The following is a 12,235-nucleotide window of genomic DNA, read 5'->3' as shown; positions in this document are numbered from 1 at the left end:
TTTTTTTTGTTGTTGTTTCATCTTTGATCATGTGGGATGAATTGGGAATAGAAGTAGCTGTGAGTGTCAAGAGTGCAAGTGTGGAAGCAGTTTTGAAAGGTCAGATGAAAAAAATAGGTATGTATTTGGGGAAAACCTCAGCTGTACTCAGGCAAATATACACTGGAATACTTGGGCAAATTTTCATTGCTTCGGTATATTTTGTAGTCTTTAAAGACCAGTTGGATCTCAACTGTAGTTAGCTGTCTCAGTTTTTAACATTACTTTAGCATTTTTAACCTCCCAGAGCTGCTTGTGTTCTGTGTACATAGGTCTAAGCAAACACAAAAATAAAACATTTGCTTTATTTCTGAGCTTCTTTGAAATGTGATGTAAATGCAGCTTCATACTTACACTCATAAAAACGATCTGTGTGATGTTGTGCTGATCTCTTCTGCAGTTTTAGATCAGTTGGGTGTTGACAATGCAGGTGTGACCTTGAAATGTGTGGCGAAGGTTGTGCTGGGAGTGTGGTGGTAGGAGTAGATGCTGAATGGTCCCACACACCTCATGAGTTGAGAAAGGGATTATGAGGGAGCCATGTGCCCTCTGGAGCAGGAGTTCATGCTGGAAGTGCTAGCTGCAGCAAGTGCAGTTTGTGTGGCTGCTTGCTGCTGCCCTGTGTGACACAGCTGCTGGGAGAACACAGTCCAGGTACTGAGAAGAGGAGACATTTACTGGCAGCTGTTCTTTGTTGCCTGCTAACAAAGGGGGAAGTACCCAACCTATTTTTCCTTTGGAAAAAATAATGGAAAAAATGTGACTAGTTGTATTGATCTTACATTTAGGTGTATATACAGAATTGAGCAGTGTGTATAAGAAGGGAAGGTTTTTCCTGTTACAACATGCTTTGTCTTCCTGGTTTTTCTTTCTCATTATTCTTGTTCATGGTCTTGCTTTTAGATATTTATGCTAAATCAAAAGTGAGAAAAGGTCTGTGTGAGGGAAACAGTGCTGACTGTTTCTTAAAAAAAAATGAAAACACCAAACAGCCAAACTACTCTTGTATTGTATAATACAGGTTCACTAATGGAAGTTTGTGTTTTAGCAATATACTTCTTTCTCGATGTTTTTCAAGTATCTCTGCTATTTTAAAACTCTCCTTTAATATAATCTTGTAGAGTAAAGTTGAAAACAAATTAGGTGCTTTGCTGTAGCAATATATGTTTCTGTAACCTAAATTATACTTCTTAAATCCTGGGAGTCTGTGTTTTTATATAACCTGACAGCCCACCACTGAACAATGTGAATCAGTGGTACCACTGAGGTCCTGATGTTTTAATTTTTTTTTTTAAGTGTCTTCTATGTGGCATTACTGTAGCCTCATGAAACTTGTCTGATGTATTACCACGGTTTTGGTTGCCTGAATTTTTTGATCTAGCTGTGATTTCACCCTTTGGGAGTAGCTGTGTGTACAGAATAGGTTGAAGCATCTTAACCCTGATCCACACAGGGTAGAAAGATATGGATTCTGAGCTTGAAACAAAACAGCTACAAAACTCTAAGCTCTGTAAGAACCTTGTATTACAACAACTTCATTATGTAGTAGGTGCATTTTTTTAGTGGGTAGATTAACTTAAATTCATAGAAACAGTTGCAAGTGGGACTCTTAATAGAAGCAGTTAACATTTGTCTTTTAGGACAAAATCGTAGTGGAGGATCACAAGAGGAGAGTAGAATTGGCAGAATTTAAATTTTTTGTAGTTTTTTCTTTTAACCTGAACTCAATGTATTTTGATGGCAGTGATTTCTCTTAAAATAGCTGTAGCATAATACTGAAAAATTATTTTTGTAAGATACACTCAATACAGTAAAATGTATAAAGCTTTTGGTTTTCTGTTTCCATTATGTTTGGCAGGTATCTTTGTAACTTCATACAAAACACCCACCAAGACTTATTTACAAATGTACAAGCTAAACCCAAGGAATTCAATATGGATCTTTATTGCAGGAAATATGTACAAATATAGTAACTATTTTTTGTTTTCTTTACAGAAACCATAGCCCATTAATGAGTTTTGGAGCCAGTTTTGTCAGCTTTTTGGTGAGTAGATGAGAGCACAGAGTATACACCTCTTGGGGTTCATGGCTGTGTGTGCATGCATGTTTTCATAATACTCTATTTTTTTTCTTTTTCTGAGACTATTTTTTCCAAATTTCTAGATTAAACATAGCTAGAGAACAAGGCATTATGCTATGTAAAGCTTGTTTACTCATGTGGTTTAAATAGAAAGTAAAGGTTCTGCGATTCAGCTTCTTGAATGTATTAAATATTTATGTGTTCCATTAACAGAGCCATAATAAAAAGTTATCTTAAGTGAGCAGTGAAGTTATTTATTTATTTGATTAAAATAGAACTCATGAATGCCTGTTTTTCTGGTAACTTTTGCTACTGAAGATTTCTCCATCCGTACTTCTGGGTGAATTTTGTTAATTCAATCCATTTATGTTGCTTCCATTTTGGATAGGTGAGATAAATGGATTTATTAAAAGTCCTAATGAACAAGTTAGGTTTGTTAAATGCTTTTTTTAAAATAACTTACTAGGAATTATAATGCCGTGTATAAAAACTGAGCAGGTGTATTAGAAAGCGTTTGGGTCTTGTTTTGTAGACTGTCCTTATTCTGACTTTGCTGCTTCATCTTGGATCTCACCAGGATTATCTATGATAATATTCTTTTGAAAGACAGAATTTACTATAATATGCCAGAGATACATGATTTGTGGAAGAAATAAATAGGAATTCTCTCTAGTATGCAATATGGAAAAATACACTGGTTAGGAAAACTCCTGGGGCATATGCTTCCTTTTAAGTCGGTGTGGAGGAGAAAGGAAAAAGAGACTCTCTCAGGCTTGCTTTTCTGAATTGATGTGCTGAACCAGTGCAGCATCAGAGGATCTTGAAAGTATCTTGCTTAGCTGCTGTTCTAAATATAGCAGCAGCACTTGGTGTGCCTGTGTCATTCAGAGCTTTTGTTTAATAAGCTCCAAGAAAAGAAGTCACTTGTCCTGAAATTTTTTTTCAGTTGGTTCAGCAGTAGTTGGATGTGATTTCTTTTTCTACTTCCCTATGGAGGGACTGTGTCTATTATTTTGAAGAATTTAATAGTTGCTTGTTGTTACTGACTTTGAAGGACTGTTATTTATATGAATGAATAAAAACAGATACCTGCATAGATGCAAATTGTGCCTTACATAACAAAAATTAAAAATGAATGTATAGGAATTTTTCCTCTGCTTAAAGTAATTTGACAGTGCATTCAGTTCAACTGTATATGAAGGTCTAAGATGGAGGTTAGCACTTAGTGTGTTCTGAGTTGATTGTCTTGAATTTTGGTAAAGATCTCAATTTTCTAGTTTGGTGTTTCTTTGGTAGAAGTGTTTGCACTGATGTATGTGTATTACTACTTCAGTTTAAAAAGTTTTATTGTCCAGATTTTTTGAAAATTTTTACTATCTCACACTCTTTGTAGAAATATAGGTATTTGTGGGTTTTATCATTCAAATGTGCTTGGTTTTTAATAGAATGCCATGATGACATTTGAAGAGGAGAAAATGCAACTGGCATGTGATGACTTAAAGGCTACAGAGAAACTTTGTGAAAGTGAAGAAGCTGGAGTTATAGAAACAATCAAGAATAAAATTAAAAAGAATGTAAGAACATAATATGTGTATTGAATAAATTTTTCTGGAAACTTTCTTTCTGTCCTCTTTATATCTTGAAAAGATGATTTTTGGTATGTGAAGAGCCATTGAAATTAGTAATAAATTTGGAAATTCAGTCAAATATTTTACTTGCATTTCCTAATTGTTCTAAAATACTTAGTCTCAGGTGAGTAAAATGTCTTCTAATGTGTCAGGTTTTGTTGATGTTAGTAATTGTTTCCTGAACATGCAAAATTTTTGACCTACTAAAATTATTTCAGGAAGCTTGTAGCCTGTCTAATTCAGGCTAACTTTAATTCAGCCATGCTCTAGTAATGTTCAAAAGTTGTGACACTGGGGCTGCAGATTGCTGTGAGTCAAGCATATTCCTAGGGAATTTTCCTTCCTATTTTATATTTTTCATTCTAAATAATAAAGGAACAATAAAGCATGGAGATTCAGAACAAGTTAAAGTAGTTGTATAGAAGCATCCAGTGAGCAGCCTGCCAAGTGTGACACAGCAGAAAAAGAAGCCATTTTTCTTCAGTGTTCAGTTTGCTAGGTAAAAAGTGTTGAACTTGTTGTACTTAACTCTCTGTTCTTAAGAGGCACTGTATTTACCCTGCCACTTGTCATGCACCTTTTTCTGTGCTCTTCCCGTCTAATATCTGTTAATTGCATGTCTTATGCATTTAGTAATAATTAAATAAAATTTAAATCTATTCTGACAATTTGTAGAACCTTGGGGAAAATAACTGGTAATGTATGTGTAAGATTTCTGTGTTAAGTAGGATTTTGCTTGATAATCTGTCTGTGAAATTTTAGTGTAGTTTTGAACTTCAAAATGCTGAGTTTTTTTAGTAGCAATACTATCACTTGCAGTTAATTTTGGATTTTTTAATTTCTCAGATTTAGGCAAGTATTGTGTATTATCTTCATTAATATTTTACCGTGCTCTGTGTTTATATATTCCAAACAGGTTGATGGACGAAAATCTACTCTATCCATGATAGATCGTCTGCAAAGACAAATAATTGTAGCAGACTGTCAAGTCTACTTGGCTGTGCTCTCGTTTGTAAAACAAGAGTTATCAGGTGTGCTGTGGCTTTCATGTTTAGATATATTTTAGCTTTTAGCATGTCTTTTTTTATAAAAACTTGATCATAAAATCACCATATGACTGTCAGTAAAAATAATTGTTTCGTAAGCACAGTTCCATTTGAAACATTCCAAGACTGGTACACTTACAGAGGTATTCTGCCTTTGTGTAGGTGGTGGTGAAAAATGAGATGGATTGCTACAGATTGGGGCTTTTTTTTGTTTTCCATACCAATAATTATATTCAATTGGTTCTCCTTGGACAAGTTTGCATGTTATCGTAGAGGTGTTGGAGGAGTTGGGACGGAGATGGGTAGCGTCTGTGTGCTTTGTGGCCTGCAAGATAAAAGAGGCTATTAAATCCAGGCCACTGGGAAAATCCTGATGTTCCATATGTATTCCATTCATGACAATACAGGAAGGTGACAAAGTGCCAATGACAGCAATTTTAAATGAATGTGCTGAACATGGAATTGCTGAATCAGTTCTTACTCTCTGGTCACCAGAGTGTGTCCTTGCATGCCAAAGAGGGTCATCCTGTCGTGTTGAATACAAACCCTTCCTTTCAACTGCAGAGCTGTTTCTGATGTTTTCTTACATTCCTGCATCTCTTGCACAATCTTGAAACCTGCTTTTATCTGTAAGTTTATAGAAACTGTGCTCAAGGTCATGTAGAAAGTGGGAGTGTATCTCAGGTTCCTACCAAATCAATGAAGACCGAGAGATGGCAGACAGACCAAACTCTGCTGATCAGCTGAAAGGAAATGGGGAAATAACATTCAGTTTATTTAAAATAACACTTAAAATTTTCAGTTTTCAGTCAAGGTTATAATGCTTTCTGTGATGTGCAGACTTGCTTTATTCCACGCTACGGCATCAAGAATACGTTTGGTTCTTGTCAGCAGAAATTGAGGAGATATTTCTATCTACTTTGTGTGTTGTGCTGCAGAAAAGTTTTCTTGCTATTTTTGAGGCAGTTCTGGGTTTTTGTTTGTGGTGGTTATTTTTTCCCTCCCTCTTGAAGCTTTTTTCCCTTGTTTCAGTATGTATTCTGCAGCTGCATAACTGGGTTGGATACTGTAACTGAAGGCGGTGTCTGTTCCCTTTCTCTCTTGTCTGCAGCTCAGAGAACTGAAGTGGGTAGTAGAGAATTACAGAACATGATATATATTTGGGTTATTCTACTGAACAGAAAATACACCTGAAGTCTTTAGTTAAAGTTGCAAGCAGCTAAATGCTACCTCAGTGACGGGTAGTTACTGACATTGCTGAGCTATTGGATCCATTATTTTGTGTTTTAAAGTATATTATCTTTCTGTTTATGTATATACATTCTTTGTTTTTATTGTATTTCTGCACAGAAGTAGCATCCAGATTATTGACATGAGTGTAATTTCGTGATAAAAAGCCCCAGGAGACAAATATTTCTGATCAGTGGATGTGAGAAAAATTCCTTGTGTTTTTCTTCCTGGAACAGTTTGACAAGAAGCATATGATGCCACGCAAGTTGGTTTCTCACATGCTTAACACATTTTATATTTTCTTTTCCACCCTCGTGGATGTATTAGAAATAGTTTCATCATAAAGTTGTTGGCAGACCAAATGACATTAGCTTCTCCTGGCAATACTGAACTACCTTCTCTTAGTATTTACCACAGCTGTCATGGGTCTGACTACTTTTGTGATGGGAAAGCAACTCAGTGATTTGGCTGGATTTAACTTTTATATCTAAAAAGTCAGAAATTCCTTGTTTTAATTTGTTAGATTATTTTATATTGGCATATCAACATATAAATATAGTTATGCTGTGTTAGTGAACTGTTAATGACAGCACACCAACGGAAGCAAAGTATAAAACTGTACTTTTTTATCCACCATACCACATCTTTTCCATTTCATGCTTGCATTGGAACACAGTGGTTAGCTCTGGGCAGAATCATTATCTGTAGGATAGGTAAAATGTGGGTTTTTCTTATTACTGGTGTGCTGCATTGTTGTGCATAGTTGTGTGAGCATTCATCTTGTGGTAAACCACATAACTTTTAAAGTACTCTGTGCAACCAAAAAGTGACCTAATCGCTTAAAACTGGAGTAATGTTTGTCTTGTAATGCAACTGAATCAAGGTTGGGGGCTTAATTTTTTAATCTAATGCTTTAATACTCATCTCAAGAGAGAGGATTCATTGTTTTTTTTAATACTTCCAAGTTCATGTTGACAGAACCCTTCTGTCATAACTGAGAATTCAAATTTTCCAGTCTTTTTCAGTACAGTTTTTTAAGACTATCAAACTAGCTTCATGCCCTCTTCGTATAACAAGGATCTAAAAAGAGGCAGTCTACTCTGTGATGTAGAAATGTTGGGCTTTTTTTGTGATTTGGGAGGGGTTTTGTCAAAGGCATCAAAGGCTTTTATAGAGTTGTTTGGTATTAATAGCATCTTGCTTTTCTTTGACACACTCCACCTGTTATGGTCTAATTCTGGCATCAGTTATAACACTGATCTTTGCAAATCTGGCTATATTTGTTTAGAACACTGCTGCTATAACCATGTTTTTATTTTATTTTTGGTTAGTCTTTGTCACTACAGTTCCTACCTCTCAGGGCCATGTCACAGCCAAAATGCTGGTGTCTGTTTTTACAGCTAATGTGTGCAAGGATATTCTCCATTTGTTTAATCTTTAACACTTATCATTGTTAAAGGGTGTGCTTATAACAAAGATGATTGCTGTGTAAATAGGCAAATTGAACCTCTTCCTCTTTTGATGTCAGGCCTTTCTTTGCCCTGCTATAAAGATCACAGACTGAGAATGTTGTCGTTCTCAAACAAGAATGCTCAAGACCAAATTTCTAGGGAAATTCAGGTACCCACATTGCTTTTGAAATTGAGGAAGTTAGGCAAAAATAGTTTAAAACCATGTAATTTTTGTGTGGGTTTTCTTTTCCTTAATTGTAGGGCACCGTGTTCATGCGAAGGGCAGGGAACTGATAATGTTGAAAATCTTACTGTCTAACCCAAAGGAAAAGGCTCTTCTTGGTATTTTCCCATCAACTGTGTTTTAACACAATTTGGGCTTAAGATAGGAGGTGTCATCTCTTCTGGGTTTTGCTTTTCTCTGTTTTCTAGGCAGCCGTTTCATCTGCACCCTGTAGTGGAGCAAAATCCAGCACTAAGTTCTTTGATTGCTCTCTTTCTCTCTGACAGCTGGACTGCTGCATTGCTGACCAGAGCTGCCTTTGTGCTGTGTTCTGCTGCAAAGTCTGTAGTTGTACACACTGAAGTTTGTAGTGCCCACTGTGCAAGACCTCTCTGAGGGAGCAGTAGCTATTACAGAATCCTTTATACACTAAGTTGTTGCAAATAGAGAGAGCATCTTGGGCTTGGAAAATAGCATTTACTACTTAGGATGTTCTGCTTCTGAAATATGTCCTTGAAGTATTTCTTTCTTCCTTGATTTTTTTTAGCATACATAAAAGGTGGGTGGATACTCCGAAAAGCCTGGAAAATTTACAATAAGTGCTATACGGACATTAATACACTTCAGGAAATACATCAGAAGAAAACAACTCAGGAATCCTTGACTTCTGACGCTGCAAATGATAATCATATTGCTGCAGAAGGTGTAACGGAGGATTCGCTAAACAGACTGAAAGGTGCTGTTAGCTTTGGATATGGACTTTTTCATCTTTGCATATCCATGGTGCCCCCAAACCTGCTCAAAATCATCAACCTGCTGGGTTTTCCTGGAGACCGCCTACAGGGGCTTTCCTCACTGATGTATGCAAGTGAAAGTAAGGACATGAAGGCCCCTTTAGCTACGTGAGTAGCTATATTGAAATGCTTTGGTAGATAACTTAGTACTAAAAGTAAGTAACTGGGAAAAAGTCAAAACCAAAAAGTCATGTTGCTTTAAAGGAAACAACAGCAGGTAAAATAAATGGGTAGTTTATTGTTTAACGTACCATGGTTTAGTAAATTCATCACTCACTAATGTATGAGATCTCTGCTGTTAATTATTTACATGTACTTGGGGTTTGGGTCAGTATTTTGCTGTATTCTTTAGTACCCGCAGTTCTAATGTCCTGTAATTTAAATGCCAGCAGAGTAAATAAAAGCTCCCCCTGAAGGCTGTATGAATTTACCTGAGTTACATTCTCTGCTGTGGAGAGCATACTACTTAGTATGAGTCACTGGTCTCATTTAGATATTTTTTTTTTTTACTACTAACACAAAACATTTTCAATTGTGTTAATTTTTTTTTGTTTGTTTTAGCATCTCAGTAAAATGAGATGTTCCTTATAGTATTTTAAGGGAGTATGTTTTGTGTACTCTTTTTCCCAAGACTTCATACTGTGCTCAGGTCTTTTCAAGAGCTGAAGGATTGGCCAGACCTAATTTAAACTGCCTTCATAAATGGCTTAAAATTAATGTTTTTATTACTGGACCTACTGCAGGTACCATCAAGTGTCAATTTTGAAACATGACAGTAGAGCTAAATTCTCTTCTGCTTCAGGAGAAGAATTGGGATTCTGTTTGTTTCAGAAAGCTTAGAATTAAATATTCCTGTTCTTTCTCCTTTCTGGGGAAGAAAAATGATATATTTGGGGAATGTTTCCTCCTTCAGATAGTCTTGGAAATCTTTGTGCTCTGCCTTTGTTTCCAGGAGTGATGTAGGTCATGTAAATATCTACTCTTCTGAACACAGGATGTATTTGTTTTTCACATTGATTTCAAGAGTATCTGCTGGTGTGTGTTCAGGGGTTTTTTGTTGATTTTTTGTCAGGGCTTTTTTGTTGTTTGGTTTTGAGGGTTTGGTTTGGGTTTTTTTTTTTTTTTTTGTTTGGCTCTTTTTGTTTCCCTCGCTAGCGAAGAGTTAGTTTTCAAAGTTTTATTTTGGGTTTTTCTTTTATAAAATCTACTGAGTTCTAAAGGCTCAACTGCTTTGATGATATGAGCTCAATTGTTTCTTTGCCTTTGTATAATGTGCTCTGAATTGTGTGTTCAGGTGCAGTTTAGGAGTATGTTGATGTATGGCAGTAGTATTCTGTTTAAAGTATAAAGCCAGATTGTATAATACAAGATTCATATCTATCTTTGTCTTCTAGAATAATTTAGAAGCTTGTCTGTGTAGAATGTTATCCTTAAATTTGTTTCCAAGCTGTAATCCTTTTTACTCTTATAATTTCTTTTAGATTAGCTCTGTTGTGGTACCACACAGTTGTTCGTCCCTTTTTTGCCCTTGATGGCAGCGATAACAAGGCAGGATTGAAGGAGGCAAAAGAAATTCTTGCAAAAAAGGAATCTGCGTATCCAAATTCTTCTCTGTTCATGTTCTTCAAGGGAAGGATACAGCGATTAGAGGTATTGCACATTTTCATCCTTTAGACTGATTTTTCCTCCTGATAGTTTCTTATGCTTTTCTGGTGTGAATGAACTGTGCAAGCTTCAGCAGATTGTGACTAAAGACACAGGTACATGGAAAGATAATAATGATTGGATTAAGTCCTTCCTAGTTTCAAGTTCACATGCAAACCTTGCTCTTCCATAGATCTATCTGAATTAATGACATTTTGAAATTATTTTTCAGCTACTTGATACTTCTGCAACTCTGTGCTAAAAGGAAGTGCATTTGGCCACTCAAATTTCTTGAGCTATTTCAGTTTTGCTTGTCAAGCTGACATTGAGTATTATCTGCTGAGTACATAGTATTTATCTTCCTCTCTGTTTTATGCATCGTTCATATACAGCTAATTCTCTGCAGTAGTTTCCCTTAAATAACTGCTTGCTTTTCAGAGGTTACACCAGGATGTTTTCTGTTACTAAGGGTGAGCTCTGACCTGAGCAGAAATGTTTTCACTGAAAATGCATTTGTGAATGCTATTGCAAAGCATTATTAAAACACTGCAGCAGCCTTGTGGATTTTGGCTGAATTATTCTCTAAGAATCTGTTTGAAGTGCTACTCAACTCCTAGCTGCTGCTTTTATCAGACCAGAATATTTTCTGAGCAATTACATGAACCAGAAAGCCTAACACAAAAGCAGAAACCCAGAATGTTCAAACCCTTCATGTCAACATTATAATTACAAGAACTAATTGAGATGTTGATATTGGTGGTTGTTCTTTGCTAGATTTGCATATAAGTCTTTCAGATATAGCTCAGTATTTTCAGAGAGGTAGTAACAGAACAGAGGAACAGGCTTCAATGCCCTTTCAGATTTGCAGGCGTATTCCTGCATGGGATTTGAATGTTGTTTTTCTTTTTTTGCTGTCTTTTTGAAAGTAGTGATGCATTTTGGGAATTATATTGTCAGAGGCAAGTTGTCACTCTTGGGAAAGTATTGCTGCTGCCTGAGTAGGAAAGACCTTAGTGGATTTTATTAATTTATATGCCTATTCCATTCTTATGGTAAAAATCAAATTTTTTGGGAATAACTACAAAATGAATGCAGGGTATAACTTGGTATTTTAATGTAGCGAGGAATAAAATTCAGATGATTCTTCTGACTTTCAGGGCAGGTTACAGCAAAAGTCTAAACATAAGTTGTTAATAAATCAAGTGTATGTGTAAAGAAAGAGGATATATTTGGGATAAGTCAGTTTTGTGTAGTCAGTCCCTTTCTGGAGAACTGTAATATTTCAAATGAGAGTTGTTTAAATGTAATCTTACTGCATTATTTAGTGCACAGATACTGTCTGGAGATAGTGAAGTTTAACTCCTAGTGAGTGGAGACAGCGTGGCCATGTTAACTAAGTAACTCAGGCAGGCAGAATGCTGTGCATTATGCTGTGTACCCATGCCCTTAGTCAGCAGAAAGCTTTTTAGTTGCTGGCTGGAATTAAAATGTCCTTTTGCTATTCATGTGTGTGTTTTTATGAGAGCTTTTCCATTCAGCTGCCTCTTCCCCCTCCTCCCATCATTTCTTTGTTCCAAGTAGTGCTCTGTCACAGAGGTTTTGCTGTGTCTGAATGTTTAAGTGTTATGGGCTCTTCTGGACTTTGGTAGAACTTTTCCAGCTTAATTTGCTTAAATGCTGTTGTCATAATAGTGAAGGAGGGAATGTGACTGGTGGCAATGGAATGGGGAGCTGCACTGGGTTTTTGCACAGCACACTTGTGGTTACATGTGTCCTGAATCTGGACAATGGTCTTACAAGCATCCATGGCATATTAGTGTGTCCAGCAGGGCCAGGCCAGTGACTGTGTCCTTCTGTGTGGGAGCGCTGGTGAGGCCTCACCTCGAGTAGTGTCCAGTCCTGAGCCACTCAGTTCAAGACAGACATTGAGGTTGTTGGTGTGTCCAAAGAAGGGCAACACAACTGGTGAAAGGTCTGAAGCACGAGTCTTTGAGGAGCAGCTGAGGGAGCTGGGATTGTTTAGTCTGGAGAGGAGGAGGCTTAGGGGTGACCTTATCACTCTCTACAACTGCCTGAAAGGAGTTTGTAGCCAGCTGGGGA

At 36.6% G+C, this 12,235-nt stretch overlaps 1 protein-coding gene across 1 annotated transcript in view; it reads left to right on the top strand.

The window, feature by feature from the left end:
- Positions 1-12,235, top strand: part of TTC39C (tetratricopeptide repeat domain 39C) — a 36,857-nt gene that overhangs the window by 8,998 nt on the left and 15,624 nt on the right. Inside the window, exons 2-6 of the mRNA XM_068190609.1 lie at positions 2,035-2,083; positions 3,565-3,693; positions 4,664-4,778; positions 8,245-8,599; positions 9,973-10,141. Coding sequence (XP_068046710.1) covers positions 2,035-2,083; positions 3,565-3,693; positions 4,664-4,778; positions 8,245-8,599; positions 9,973-10,141 — 817 coding nt within the window. The remainder of the gene's footprint in view (positions 1-2,034; positions 2,084-3,564; positions 3,694-4,663; positions 4,779-8,244; positions 8,600-9,972; positions 10,142-12,235) is intronic.

The sequence above is a fragment of the Anomalospiza imberbis genome, chromosome 1 (assembly GCF_031753505.1).
Source record: "Anomalospiza imberbis isolate Cuckoo-Finch-1a 21T00152 chromosome 1, ASM3175350v1, whole genome shotgun sequence".
NCBI lineage: Eukaryota > Metazoa > Chordata > Aves > Passeriformes > Viduidae > Anomalospiza > Anomalospiza imberbis.
Note: the sequence above shows the minus strand (reverse complement) of the source record. Positions and strands in the feature narration are given on the sequence as shown.